We start from the raw sequence: 12,577 nt of genomic DNA, 5'->3' as shown, positions 1-12,577 counted from the left end.
AGACAAATGCACATTTGTGGCCTGCTGGACATCATTTTGCAGGGCTCTGGCAGTCCTCCTCCTGTTCCTCCTTACACAATAGCTGAGGTAGCGGTCCTGCTCCTGGGTTTTTGCCCTCCTACGGCCCCCTCCACATGTCCTGGTGTACTGACCTGTCTCCTGGTAGCACCTCCAGCCTCTGGACACTACGCTGACAGACAAAGCAAACCTTTCCACAGCTCGCATTGATGTGCCATCCTGGATGAGTTGCACTACCTGAACCACTTGTGTGGGTTGCAGAGTCCATCTCATTCTACCACGAGTGTGAAAGCACAACCAACATTCAAAAGTGACCAAAACATCAGCCAGAAAGCATTGGTACTGAGATGTGGTCTGTGGTCCCCACCTGCAAAACCACTTCTTTATTGAGGGTGTCTTGATAATTGCCAATAATTTCCATCTGTTGTCTTTTCCATTTGCACAACAGGATGTGAAATTGATTTTCAATCAGTGTTGCTTCCTAAGTGGACAGTTTGATTTCACAGAAGTTTGATTTACTTGGAGTTATATTCTGTTGTTTAAGTGTTCCCTTTATTTTTCTGAGCAGTGTATATATTTGCTATTATTATTACACCTACTATATTTTGGGTTAGGATCTTGGAGATGGTAATACCCCTTTAACACTGATTCATAATTGGTTGAGTGGTTGAGTGGTGGATGAGTGGTAATTGTAAGTCTTACTGATCTCCCGTTCCGGTGCTTATATGCCTGAGGAGAAATTTATGACCATTACTGGTGGAGGTAGCTACCAACGAGGACTGTGTAAGTATCAGAACAGTATCATGCCAAACTCAAATGTGTACATGATTTTTAGAGAATTTGACTAGAACAGATTTTCACTTTCTCATTATAATATAATATAGTATATACATATAAATTATATTAATTGTCAACAAACTGACATTGTTAAAATGGTAAGGAGATGGACACAAAAATTGTACTATTTAATTTCCAATTTTGCTCAAATTGATTGCAAAATTGATAAGTTTTCAAGCTGGATTTTTTCATATTATTTAAATTAAAATATAAAAACTTAGCAATTTTCAATACCACCATTCCTTAGGTTACAAATGATTGTAAAAACTTGGTTATCATTTTTTTTTATAATCATGCTGATTTTGACTATAAGGAATGTTGGACCAATGAAAGTATTATCATCAAAGATGTGCCATTTTATGAGGTCAAAAAGTCATGGTGACTCTTATTTCTGTTCTAGATACTGGATTGTGGAATTTCCTGCTGAGTTTAATTTGGATTTGGGATTGATACAGATGACAGAGGAATTTAGAGAACTGGCAAGCCAGCTAGGTTATGAAGAACACATCAATCTTATAGACATCTCCAGCATGTAAGTTTTTTATGTGTTTTAAATGCAGAAACCTTTTTAATAGTTTTTTAAGCGTTTGATCAGAGAGTGATTTGCATAATTGACCCGATTCTCTCAGATTAGAGAATCCACGCTCGTGTGACCCTAGCCTTAAGGAATTGTCTACGTTCTAACTTTTTTTAATATAAATTTTCAGAAAAAATGTATTTAATTAAGTTACTCCTATAATTAATTTACCAGAACAGTGTCAATGCCCTAATTTCTAAAGAGCTACATCATCAAAGTACAGCTCTGTGTTCTGGAACATGGTTACTTATGGAGAAATTTGTGAATAGATTTGTCCATCAGAAACATCCAACTATATTGTATACACCAGTAGAAACTAGCGCACGTACAGTGATGGTGCACAGTGAAATTCAATAGGGAGAGATCACGGACAGGAGTGGTCACATGCCCCTCTGTACAACGCTTTTGCTGCTCGGACTGGAGTGCTGTAACATGAGGGAAGTCGCAGCAGTTATATTTCACGAGGGGAACAGCTCCACATTAATGTGTATATGTTTGGAAAGAGAACTTACCTGTCACAGTCACACATGTGCTGCAGCGCGAGCTGTCAATCAAAGTATCGTGATCAATGTTGTGTTTGTGACGGTAACCGCTCCTTTTAAGCACCTTGACTGAAAACTCCCAGGAGGAAATAAATTCACTTTCTTTCAGTAGACGCACTATCATTGTGGCGGCCGGGCAGCATTGTAGCACTATTTACCTGCATATCAACCCTATATTTGCAGTTATATAGTGCTTTCTGACATAACAGGTTACATTTAAGTATGAACTCTGGTGACACGATTAAAGTGAACCCGACATCTGATACATGCTGCCTGAAACACTGGCAGCATGTACAGTGGGGAAAAAGTATTTAGTCAGGCACCAATTGTGCAAGTTCGCCCACTTAAAAATATGAGAGAGGCCTGTAGTTAACATCATAGGTAGACCACAACTATGAGAGTCAAAATGAGAAAACAAATCCAGAAAATCACCTTGTCTGATTTGGCAAGATTTATTTTGCAAATTATGGTGGAAAATAAGTATTTGGTCACCTAAAAACATGCAAGTTTTCTAGCTCTCACAGACCTGTAACTTCTTTAAGAAGCTCCTCTGTCCTCCATTTATTACCTGTAGTAATGGCACCTATTTGAACTTGTTATTAGTATAAAAGACACCTGTTCACAACCTCAAACAGTCACACTCCAAACTCCACTATGGTGAAGACCAAAGAGCTGTCGAAGGACACCAGAAACAAAATTGTAGCCCTGCACCTGGCTGGGAAGACTAAAGCTGCAATAGGCAAGCAGCTTGGTGTGATGAAATCAACTGTGGTAGCAATAATAAGAAAAAAGAAGACATACAAGACCACTAATAATCTCCCTCGATCTGGGGCTCCATGCAAGATCTCACCCCGTGGGGTCAAAATGATCACAAGAATGGTGAACAAAAACTCCAGAACCACATGGGGGACCTAGTAAATGACCTGCATAGAACTGGGACCACCGTAACAAAGGCTACACACTACACCGCCAGGGACTCAGATCCTGCAGTACCAGACGTGTCACCCTGCTTAAGAAAGTACATGTCCGGACCCATCTGAAGTTTGCTAGAAAGCATTTGGATTATCCAGAAGAGTATTAGGAGAATGTCATATGGTCTGATGAAACCAAAGTTGAACTGTTTGGTAGAAACAAAACTCATCATCTTGGGAGGAGACACAGAATGCTGAGTTGCATCCAAAGAACATACTGTGAAGCATGGGGGTGTCAACATCATGCTTTGGGGCTGTTTCTCTGGAAAAGGACCAGGATGACTGATCCGTGTACATAAAAGAATGAATGGGCACATGTATCGTGAGATTTTGAGTGCAAACCTCCTTCCATCAGCAAGGGCATTGAAGATGAAACATGGATGGGTCTTTCAGTATGATAATGATCTCAAGCACACCGCCAGGGCAACGAAGGAGTGGCTTCGTAAGAAGCATATGAAGGTCCTAGAGTGGCCTAACCAGTCTCCAGATCTCAAGCCCATAGAAAACCTTTAGAAGGATTTGAAAGTCCGTGTTACCATGGAGGAATGGGCCAACATACCATAAACATTGTGTGCCAACCTTGTGAAGACTTACAGAAAATGTTTGACCTCTGTCATTGCCAACAAAGGATTTATAATAAAATATTGAGATGAACTTTTGCAAATGACCAAATACGTATTTTCCACAATAATTTACAAAATAAATCTTGCTGAATCAGACAAGGTGATTTTCTGAATTTGTATTCTCATTTTGACTCTCATAGTTGGGATCTACCCATGATGGCAATTACAGGCCTCTCTCATCTTTTTAAGTGGGAGAACTTGCACAATTTGTGGCTGACTAAATACTTTTTTCCCCACAGTATCAAGAACTTGTTGTATGATTTCATCTAGGTACGCTTGACTCATCAGGACAAAGCTGCACAGGAGACTTGATAGAAAGGTGGATCCATGGTGGATTCTCCCCTCTCGCAACTTTCCAGTGGCGTTTCTGTGAGCAGGTTGCGGGATGCAGTGACAGAAAGGAGGCAGAACAAGAGTTAACAGATTTATTAACAAAGGGATTACTCCACACAGGGAGGTGATGGGTAAACAGGGATACGGTGGGAGGGAAAGGCACAGTATAAGGCGGGTTGAAGTAACAATGGCAGTAGAGAAATAAACTGTTTTTGAGGGGTTAAACTTATCAGTCTGACGGCTTCTTAGCTGCAGAGTCCTAATGTTCAACGATAGCGCCTTCGCAACCAGCTGATTCTGGGGTAGTCCTGAAGAAGTTGATGATCCAGTTTACAACAGTGGCAATGAGTCCTCGCTGTCTCGAGTGGGGTCCTGGGTCTGGATTCGCCATGCGGAGTGGAAAATAGTCTGTGATGCTGCCCGAGTGTTGTTCATCTTTGCAGAACACTGCGGGTGAGGTAGGACACAGTTCTATGCAAGTCACCCTGTCTGTCTGAGGCGGCAAAGTGCGCAGCACAAACCGACCCTGAGCGTCTAGCATTTTCGGATGCAGGAGCCAGCGGGCACACAGCAGGTCTCTGCTCACAGTAACTGTCCTTTGCAGTCAGAGGTCTGTAGCGCGGGCCTGCGTTGTCACTTTGCTCAAAGGACAAAGCACGAACCTTCCCCTGCTGCGCGTGCAGTCTCCTGCTCTGTTCCCATGCACATCCCCTTTTAACAAAGACTTTTGTCCAGGCAACAATGGTGACAGCCCCGATAGTTCCGGAACCTGCGCAAGAGAGGTACCCCTGGTCCGGTCCATCTTCTTACAGGTCTAACCCTGCGTGCGTGTATGGGGAGAGACCTGTCACTCAGGGCGACTGCCGGGGATCCGCCCCGTCAGACTAGTTTCCCATCTGGCTCAGTCCTCTGCATCTTTTAAAGTATGTTTTCTCTGAAGTGTCATAGCATTTCAGAGTCAGACACACCTGACTGAAATCATGTAGCCAGTGTCTGATACATGCTGCTGTTGATTGTGGAGCATGTTTTAACTCTCAGTTTCTCTTTAAGTTTTGCCCTTTAACCAAATCTTTGCTATAACAACATAACCAGTGTTTGCTAACTAGTGACAAGAGGATACTTTTCTGTGGCTCTCCTGACTTTTTCTGGTCAGGATTCGAAAGACTCAAGGATCCGAAAGACAGATTTCACATGTGCCATCTATAGTAAACAATATGTAAAATGTTGCCTGGATGCGTCATGATAACAGTGGAGTCACACAGGATAATTCTGCAGTGTAACAAGCTGATGACATTTTTGAAAGCTATAGGAAACTGACTTCAGACAGCATGAATTCAAGTAAGAAGTTAGATGGGAAACTGGTTGTACATTTTACAAAACACCGCCACAGCAATCCAATCTAATAAGAGTAATATGACTGCATGGAAAAAAATCAAGCGTCAGTATGGCAAGTGGAAGACCATGAATCATAAGAAGGTGGTATTGTTGCATTGCTCAGTAGAAATAATGAATACAGGGAAATTATTATTATTTATTTATAAAGCGCCATTGATTCCATGGTGCTGTACATGAGAAGGGGTTACATGCAAATTACAGATATCACTTACAGTAAACAAACTAACAATCACAGACTGATACAGAGGGGAAAGTAGACCCTGCCCTTTCGGGCTTACATTCTACAGGATGGTGGGGATGGAGACAGTAGGTTGGGGGGTTGCAGCAGCTCCAGTGATGGTGAGGCAGTAGCTCCAGTAGTGGTGAGGGGGCAGCGGGGATCATTGCAGGCTGTAGACTTTCCTGAAGAGGTGGGTTTTCAGGTTCCGTTTGAAGGATCCAAGTGTATTTGATAGCCGGTCGTGTTTGGGCAAAGAATTCCAGAGGATGGGGGCTATTCGGGAGAAGTCTTGGAGGCGGTTGGGTGAGGAGCGAATAAGTGTGGAGGAGAGAAGGAGGTCTTGAGAGGACCGGAGATTACGTGAGGGAAGATATCGGGAGATTAATTCAGAGGTATATGGAGGAGACAGGTTATAGATGGCCTTGTAGGTCAGTATTAGTAATTTGAATTGGATATGCTGAGGGAATGGAAGCCAGTGAAGAGATTTGCAGAGGGGAGAAGCGGAGGACTAGCGAGGAGAGAGATGAATTAGTCGGGCAGCAGAGTTAAGGATGGACTGGAGAGGTGCGAGGGTGTTAGCAAGGAGGCCACAGAAAAGGATGTTGCAATTGTATGTAGTGGCTGGAACAATAGACACTGTTTGCAAATGATAAGTTTGCATGGATTTATTCTTGTGAAAAATAAAAATAATGAATCAACTAAAAGAATTTAAGGATTGGTACTAGTGATGGGCGAGTAGCATTGTTGCTCGGGTCTCCCCTAGCGTGCTCAGAGATTTAGTTTTTGTCATCTCAGCTGCATGATTTCCGACTTGTAGACAGACTGAATACATATGGGAATTCCCTAACACACAGGCATTCCACACATATATTCAAGTTGTCTAGCAGTCGCAAATTAAGCAGCTGAGGCAATGAAAACTAAATCTCCGAGCATGCCAAAATACTCGGAGACCACCCGAGCAATGAGTATACTCGCTCATCACTAATTGGTACATGTTGGCAAGCAAAGCACATCAAGAGAGGATGGTTATTTTGTCTCAAGAGTCCAATTGTTTGATGTTTGACAGCGATGGGGTAAGAGAGAAATAAATTGTGTGATACTGTAGGACGATAATATCTTAATGAAGTGTCAGAGTTACAGTATTTATACATGTAAATGAGATCTCCTCTGAGGCTTTTTTTTCTAAGCTAAGCAAGCCCAACATTTTCAACCTTTCATCATATGAGAGACCTTCCATCCCTTGTAATAATCTAGTTACTTGTCTTTGAACTGATTCTAACTTCTGAATATCCCTTTTAAAATGTGGAGCCCAAAACTGGATCCCATATTCTAGATGTGGTCTCACCAGTGCTTTATAAAGAGTTAACAATACTTTGGGATCGGGGGATTATCTCTCTTTTTATACATCCTAAAATCTTGTTTGCATTTGAAGCTGCTGCCTAACATTGAGTACTGCTGCTGAGCTTACTTGTAACCAGAAACCCATGTCCTTCTCTTGTTCTGTAGTTCCAAGTAAAGGGGGTTTTACACATAGCGATATCGCTAGCAATATCGCTAAAACGTCACTGGTTTTGTGACGTTATAGCGATATTGCTAGCGATATCGCTATGTGTGATACTTACCTCCGACCGGCTCCCCCGCTGTCCATCGCTGATCGCGCGAGATTGGGCGGCTCCATTTCTCGTCGGGCGCTTCCCGCTGGGGCTTCCTGCTGTGTGAGACGAGCGACGCATGGAGGCGGGCGGGAGGACGTCTGGATCGCTGTGTGTGAAAGGTGAGGATCGTGGGCTGCGTCGCTGCTGCATCGCTGTGAGATCTTTCTGTATGAAAGCTCACTAGCGATCATTTAGCGATGCACCAGCGATGCTGACCGGGTCGGATCGCTGGTGCATCGCTAAATGTAAAAGGGCCTTAATGTATAGGCAGAAATAGGATTACTCTGTCCTGGGTGCATTACTCTACATTTATCTACATTAAATCTCATTTGCAAAGTGTTTGCCCATTCAGACATCTTATCTAGATCGTTTTGCAATAGTGTAATGTCAAGGTCAGATTTTATTATCCTACATAGTTTGGTGTCGCCAGCAAACACTGACCCTTCACTCTCTTTTCTTTTCAATGTTCTTTTTATTGGAAAGATTAAATTGAATTAACAGTGCATGAGATAATGTTAATATCACTTATAAACATTAACAAGTATTCGATTAATGCATTGTTCATTTAGATCTATACAAAGTACTCAATCACCATAAAACAGTGAATCATATAAACTTTAGTATTTAATGAGAAAAAGGTAAAGAAGTATAATTAGAAGAAAAGGAGAATAGGAAATTTTAAGGGGGGGAAAAAGGGGGAGAGGAGAGAGTTTAGAATAGGGGAGAGAAGGTGGAGGTGGGGGATGGGAAGGTGGGAGTTAGGGAGAGTTGAAATGTTGGGGGAGGGCAAAGTCAGTATCCTGGGATCGCGCAGGTACAAAGTCAAGATGTATTAGATAAGTAGCAAGTTGGATGAGTTCTAAAGTGAATCCAATGTTTCCAGATCTTTTGGAAGGTGGAAGTGTTGTGATTTACTCTTGCCGCAAGTTGTTCTATGTGAAAAATTTGCTTGATTTTAGAATAGATTTGATAAGTAGTGGGTATAGTTGAGGAGTCCAATTAATAGGAATCAAGGCTTTTCCAGCTGTGAGAATAAATTGAGCTAATTTAGAGGCATTATAGTTGTTCTGCCATAACGGCAAATTTAATAATGCATGTTCTGGTTTCAAATTGACCTTTTTTTCCCCAAAATATTTTTCATGATTGTGGAGATGTCGTCCCAAAAGGGTCGAAGAGTTTTACAGGACCACCAGATATGAAAGTAACTGCCCTCAGTTTGTCCACACCGCCAACAAGTTTTCTCTGTTGTGTTACTCCACCTACGAATTTGGTTGGGAGTCATATACCATCTAGATATAATTTTGAATGAATTCTCTTGAATTTGTACACACTGCAAGGGGCTATGAGTATTTCTATAAATGTGCTTAATTTGTGCCTCGGAAAAAGAGATGGCTAAATCTTTTTCCCACTGAGCTAAGTATGCTCATTTTAAAGGTACATCTATCTTAAGCAAAGATTGATATATTGTTGAGAGAGTTTTGGTGGGTGTTTGAGTTTTGGCACACAAAACTTCATACGGCAACACTTTACTCTCAATCCCATCCACAAGGTCTTTAGAGAACATACAATTTATGACAAATATTTGTTTCCTGTCATTTAGCCAATTCCTTACCCATCTACACAAAGTTTCCCCAGTACCTGCTTATGGAGCTTCAGTGTAAGACTGTTATGTAGAACCGTATCAAATGCCTTTGCAAATCCAGATAAATCGCATCAGCCACATTATCAATATACAGGTTTATCTTCTCATAGAAACCCAACATGTTAGTTAGACATGACCTATCTTTTATGAATCCTTGCTGGTTGTCAGTTATTATATTATCTAAAATATATTTCTGCATGTCATCTCTTATAAGGCCCTCAAAAATTTTGCACACTACTGATGTCAGGCTTACCGGATGGTAGTTACCTGGACCCACATTCTTATCGTTCTTAAATATTGGTACCACATCTGCCATCCTCCAATCCTGTGGCACCACCCCTGTTACAATATGAGATACAGTGATCTGTCAATTATTGATGTCAATTCCCTCAGTATCAATGGGTGAATGGCATCTGGGCCAAGGGATTTGTCAATGTTTAAATTGCTCAGATGTGCAGTTTTGCTCAAAAGTTTTCATACCCAGGCAGAATTTTTGATTTTTTGGCTTTTTTTCACAGAATATGAATGATAACACCAAAACATTTTTCTCCACTCATGGTTAGTGGTTGGGTGAAGCCATTTACTGTCAAACTACTGTGTTTTCTCTTTTTAAATAATAATGACAGCCCAAAACATCCAAAGGACCCTGATCAAATTCACATACCCTCGTGATTTTGGCCTGATTACATGCACAGAAGCTGACACAAATGAGTTTGAATGGCTACTAAAGGTAACATCCTCCCCTGTGACCTGTTTGCTTGTAATCAGTGTGTGTGCATAAAGGCTGAGTGAGTTTGTGGGATCCAGACAGACCCTTGCATCTTTCACCCAGCCACTGATGTTTCTGGATTGTGAGTCTGTCACATGGACCCGTCCTGTGTGACACGACCCACAGGTCGGTAACTAAAACAACAAGACACGGCATGTGTAACTGTCCTGTGTGACACGACCCGCAGGCCGGTAACTAAAACGACAAGACACGGGGAAGGGGAAACAGTTACAATGGTGGGACCTGCAATAGGGAACGGGGACGTGGAGACCTCCTGCACTCCCCTGAGTCAGTGTCCCTAACACTCCTAACATTCCCTATACAGGCTCCTCACCTGTCGCCGAGCCGGAACCTGTCACCCTAGCACACCCTACACCTATCCCTTGCTAGGAAGCTGGGTGGTGCCGGCACTGGCCCCACCGCTGTACTAATACACACCAGGGAAAAATACAAACAGGGATAACAGCACTTAGCTCTGCTCTGTTGCTCTTGCTCCCAGCAACAGAGTCCAGCACCAGAATGCAGCTTTCCTCCTGAATAGCTGCTACGTCACCAAGCGTTGTCAGAGCTGCAAGGAACTCCTCACTGTGTGTCCTTCCAAACCAGGACTCTGACCCTGCTGCTATAATCCCAGTGACCACTGGGGGCAAAAGGCAAAGCAAAGAAATCATCAAGTGCAATGACCCTAACGGCCACCGGGGGCAAAACTAGAACTGAAACCACCAGCTTAAGGAAAAAAAAAGGTTACTAGTGCTTTTATCTGTCATAATCCAGCATGGATCATGACAGAGTCATTGGGAAAGCAAAAGAATTATCAACTAACCATGAGTGGAGAAAACTGTTTTGGTGTTATAATTCATATTCTGTGAAAAAAAGCCAAAAAAGCAAAAAGTTTGCCTGGGTATGTAAACTTTTGAGCACAATTGCATGTGTGTACTTCTTTTTGTGTTAAACTACTTATATCAGGTAGTGAAGTTTGCTTTTTGCCTTGTTGAATGATCCATGTAACAGACAGTTCATTGGCAAACATGCAAGTGCATATTTAGCATCTCAGCCTTTTCTTTGTCCTCTATAACTATCTTGTTATTGTTGTCTTTTAAGCGTCCGATATCATATGTTTGTTTTTTTTTGCATTGATGAATTTATAAACATTTTGGGGATTTATTTTAAAGTTGTTGGCGATTTGTTTTCTGTAGATAACTTTGGTAGCTTGATTTTTTTATGCTTCTTATTTAGATCTTTATACTTCTGAAATGATTATTCAGTCTTCTTGACTTTCAAGATTATGAATACCCTTTGTTTTTGTCTTCTTAAACTTTGTACTATCTTGTTTATCCATAACGGTTTCTTTTTATTCCTTGTCATTTTATTACCAGAGGGTATAAGTTTTCTGCAGGATTCTAGTTGTATTTCCTTAAAAATGCCCTATTTATGTACGCTCCCTCCAGTTACCATAACATGGTCCCAGTCTACATGATTAAGCTCTTCCCTTAATTTGTTGAAATCAGTTTTCCTAAAGTTCCAGATTTTTGCATTTCCCTTTTGAATATTTGATTGAAAATTACATTAAAACTTACCATATTATGGTCACTGCATCCCAAATGCTCCCTGACCTGTATGTCCTCTACCTGTTCTGCTATATTAGGAGGCTTATAGCAAACTATAATTTGCAGCTTTCCATTATTGCTATCCCCATGTATATTTACCCATACTGACTCTACATTGTTGTAACTTCTCCAATGTCTTCATTGAGCACAGTTTTTAAGTTGGATTTTACAAAGATGCACACACCTCCACCTTTTTTGTCTTTCCTGTTCTTTCTAAATGTAGTGTAACTCTCTAAGTTTGTTACCCAGTCATGGCTTTCATCCAGCCAGGTTTCGTCAAGCCCACAACATCGTATTCTGTGACCGACATGAGTCTCCAGATCATTCATTTTGTTTGCGAGACTTCTTGCATTTGCCAGCAGACATTTAATATTATTATTATAGAAGGATAGGGAAAATGAAGGGAGGTCAGCTCACCAGTCTCGGTTGCGATCCATAATCCTCCTGCGCACGGAGTCACCTTGATCAGGGGTGTTGACTGAAGCAAAATAAAGGATGGAATCTCCAGCGCTGGACTTCAGTTAAAAATACATCATTTATTGTAAATTCTTAAAATCGAACAGAAAAAAGTGTGGATAAGGACATACAGGCAGATGGGGTCTCTGGTGGTCTCCAACCAACGCGTTTCGACCTAGAGGGTCTTACTCATGGTTCACACTAGACCAATACTGACGACTACAAATAGTACAAAAACTAGTAAATCACAGGTGTTGGACAAAAGAATTAATGAAAATAGGGAGTATCCCTACCAGTTAACTCTTGCAAACACTCAGCCTAATGTGGAGCTGAAACAAAAACTAGTCGGAAAAACAGGAAAAAAAAAAAAAAAAAAAAAAAACTAATAAAAAGATATCATAAGAATATAATAACAATCACAAAAATTATCAGAATAACCAGAATTGAATAGGACTAAGTAGAATGTAAATATACAGAAGAAAATATCAATCTAATTGCAATATTAAATCAAGTCGTTTGTTCAGACCTAATGGTACTCTTGTATTTAATTTAAAAATCCAAAAGGATTCATGATTTAATAATTTTCTCCTGAAATCACCTCCCCTAGTAGATCTATAGACTTTCTCTATTGCTATAATTTTGAGACTATCAGTTTTACCTCCATGAACAGTTTTACAATGATAAGATACTGCTGAGATATTATAATTGTTGCTAGCAGCTTCTGACAAGTGTTTCCTAATTCTCTTTTTAAGAGGTCCTATTGTGCAGCCTACATATTGTAGGTTACAAAAAACGCATTCAACAACATATATTACTCCTTCTGAATTACAATTTATGTGAGACTGAATAGGGTATGATATGCCAGTAACACTAGAAGTGAATCTGCTGGTTTTAACCACATAATTGCAGACTTTACAGGGATGATGTCCACA

General features: G+C 41.0%; 1 protein-coding gene across 2 annotated transcripts in view; it reads left to right on the top strand.

Moving 5' to 3' along the window:
* RASGRP3 (RAS guanyl releasing protein 3) overlaps positions 1-12,577 on the top strand; it is a 301,226-nt gene that overhangs the window by 126,590 nt on the left and 162,059 nt on the right. For both annotated transcript variants that reach the window (XM_073557604.1, XM_073557603.1), the window contains one exon: positions 1,256-1,387. In XM_073557604.1, the coding sequence (XP_073413705.1) occupies positions 1,256-1,387 (132 nt within the window). The remainder of the gene's footprint in view (positions 1-1,255; positions 1,388-12,577) is intronic.

The sequence above is a fragment of the Dendrobates tinctorius genome, unplaced genomic scaffold (assembly GCF_039654945.1).
Source record: "Dendrobates tinctorius isolate UK_male_01 unplaced genomic scaffold, ASM3965494v1 ptg000250l, whole genome shotgun sequence".
In the NCBI taxonomy this organism is placed as follows: domain Eukaryota; kingdom Metazoa; phylum Chordata; class Amphibia; order Anura; family Dendrobatidae; genus Dendrobates; species Dendrobates tinctorius.
The sequence above is the reverse complement of the archived record's forward strand: the minus strand, read 5'-3'. Positions and strand labels throughout refer to the sequence as shown.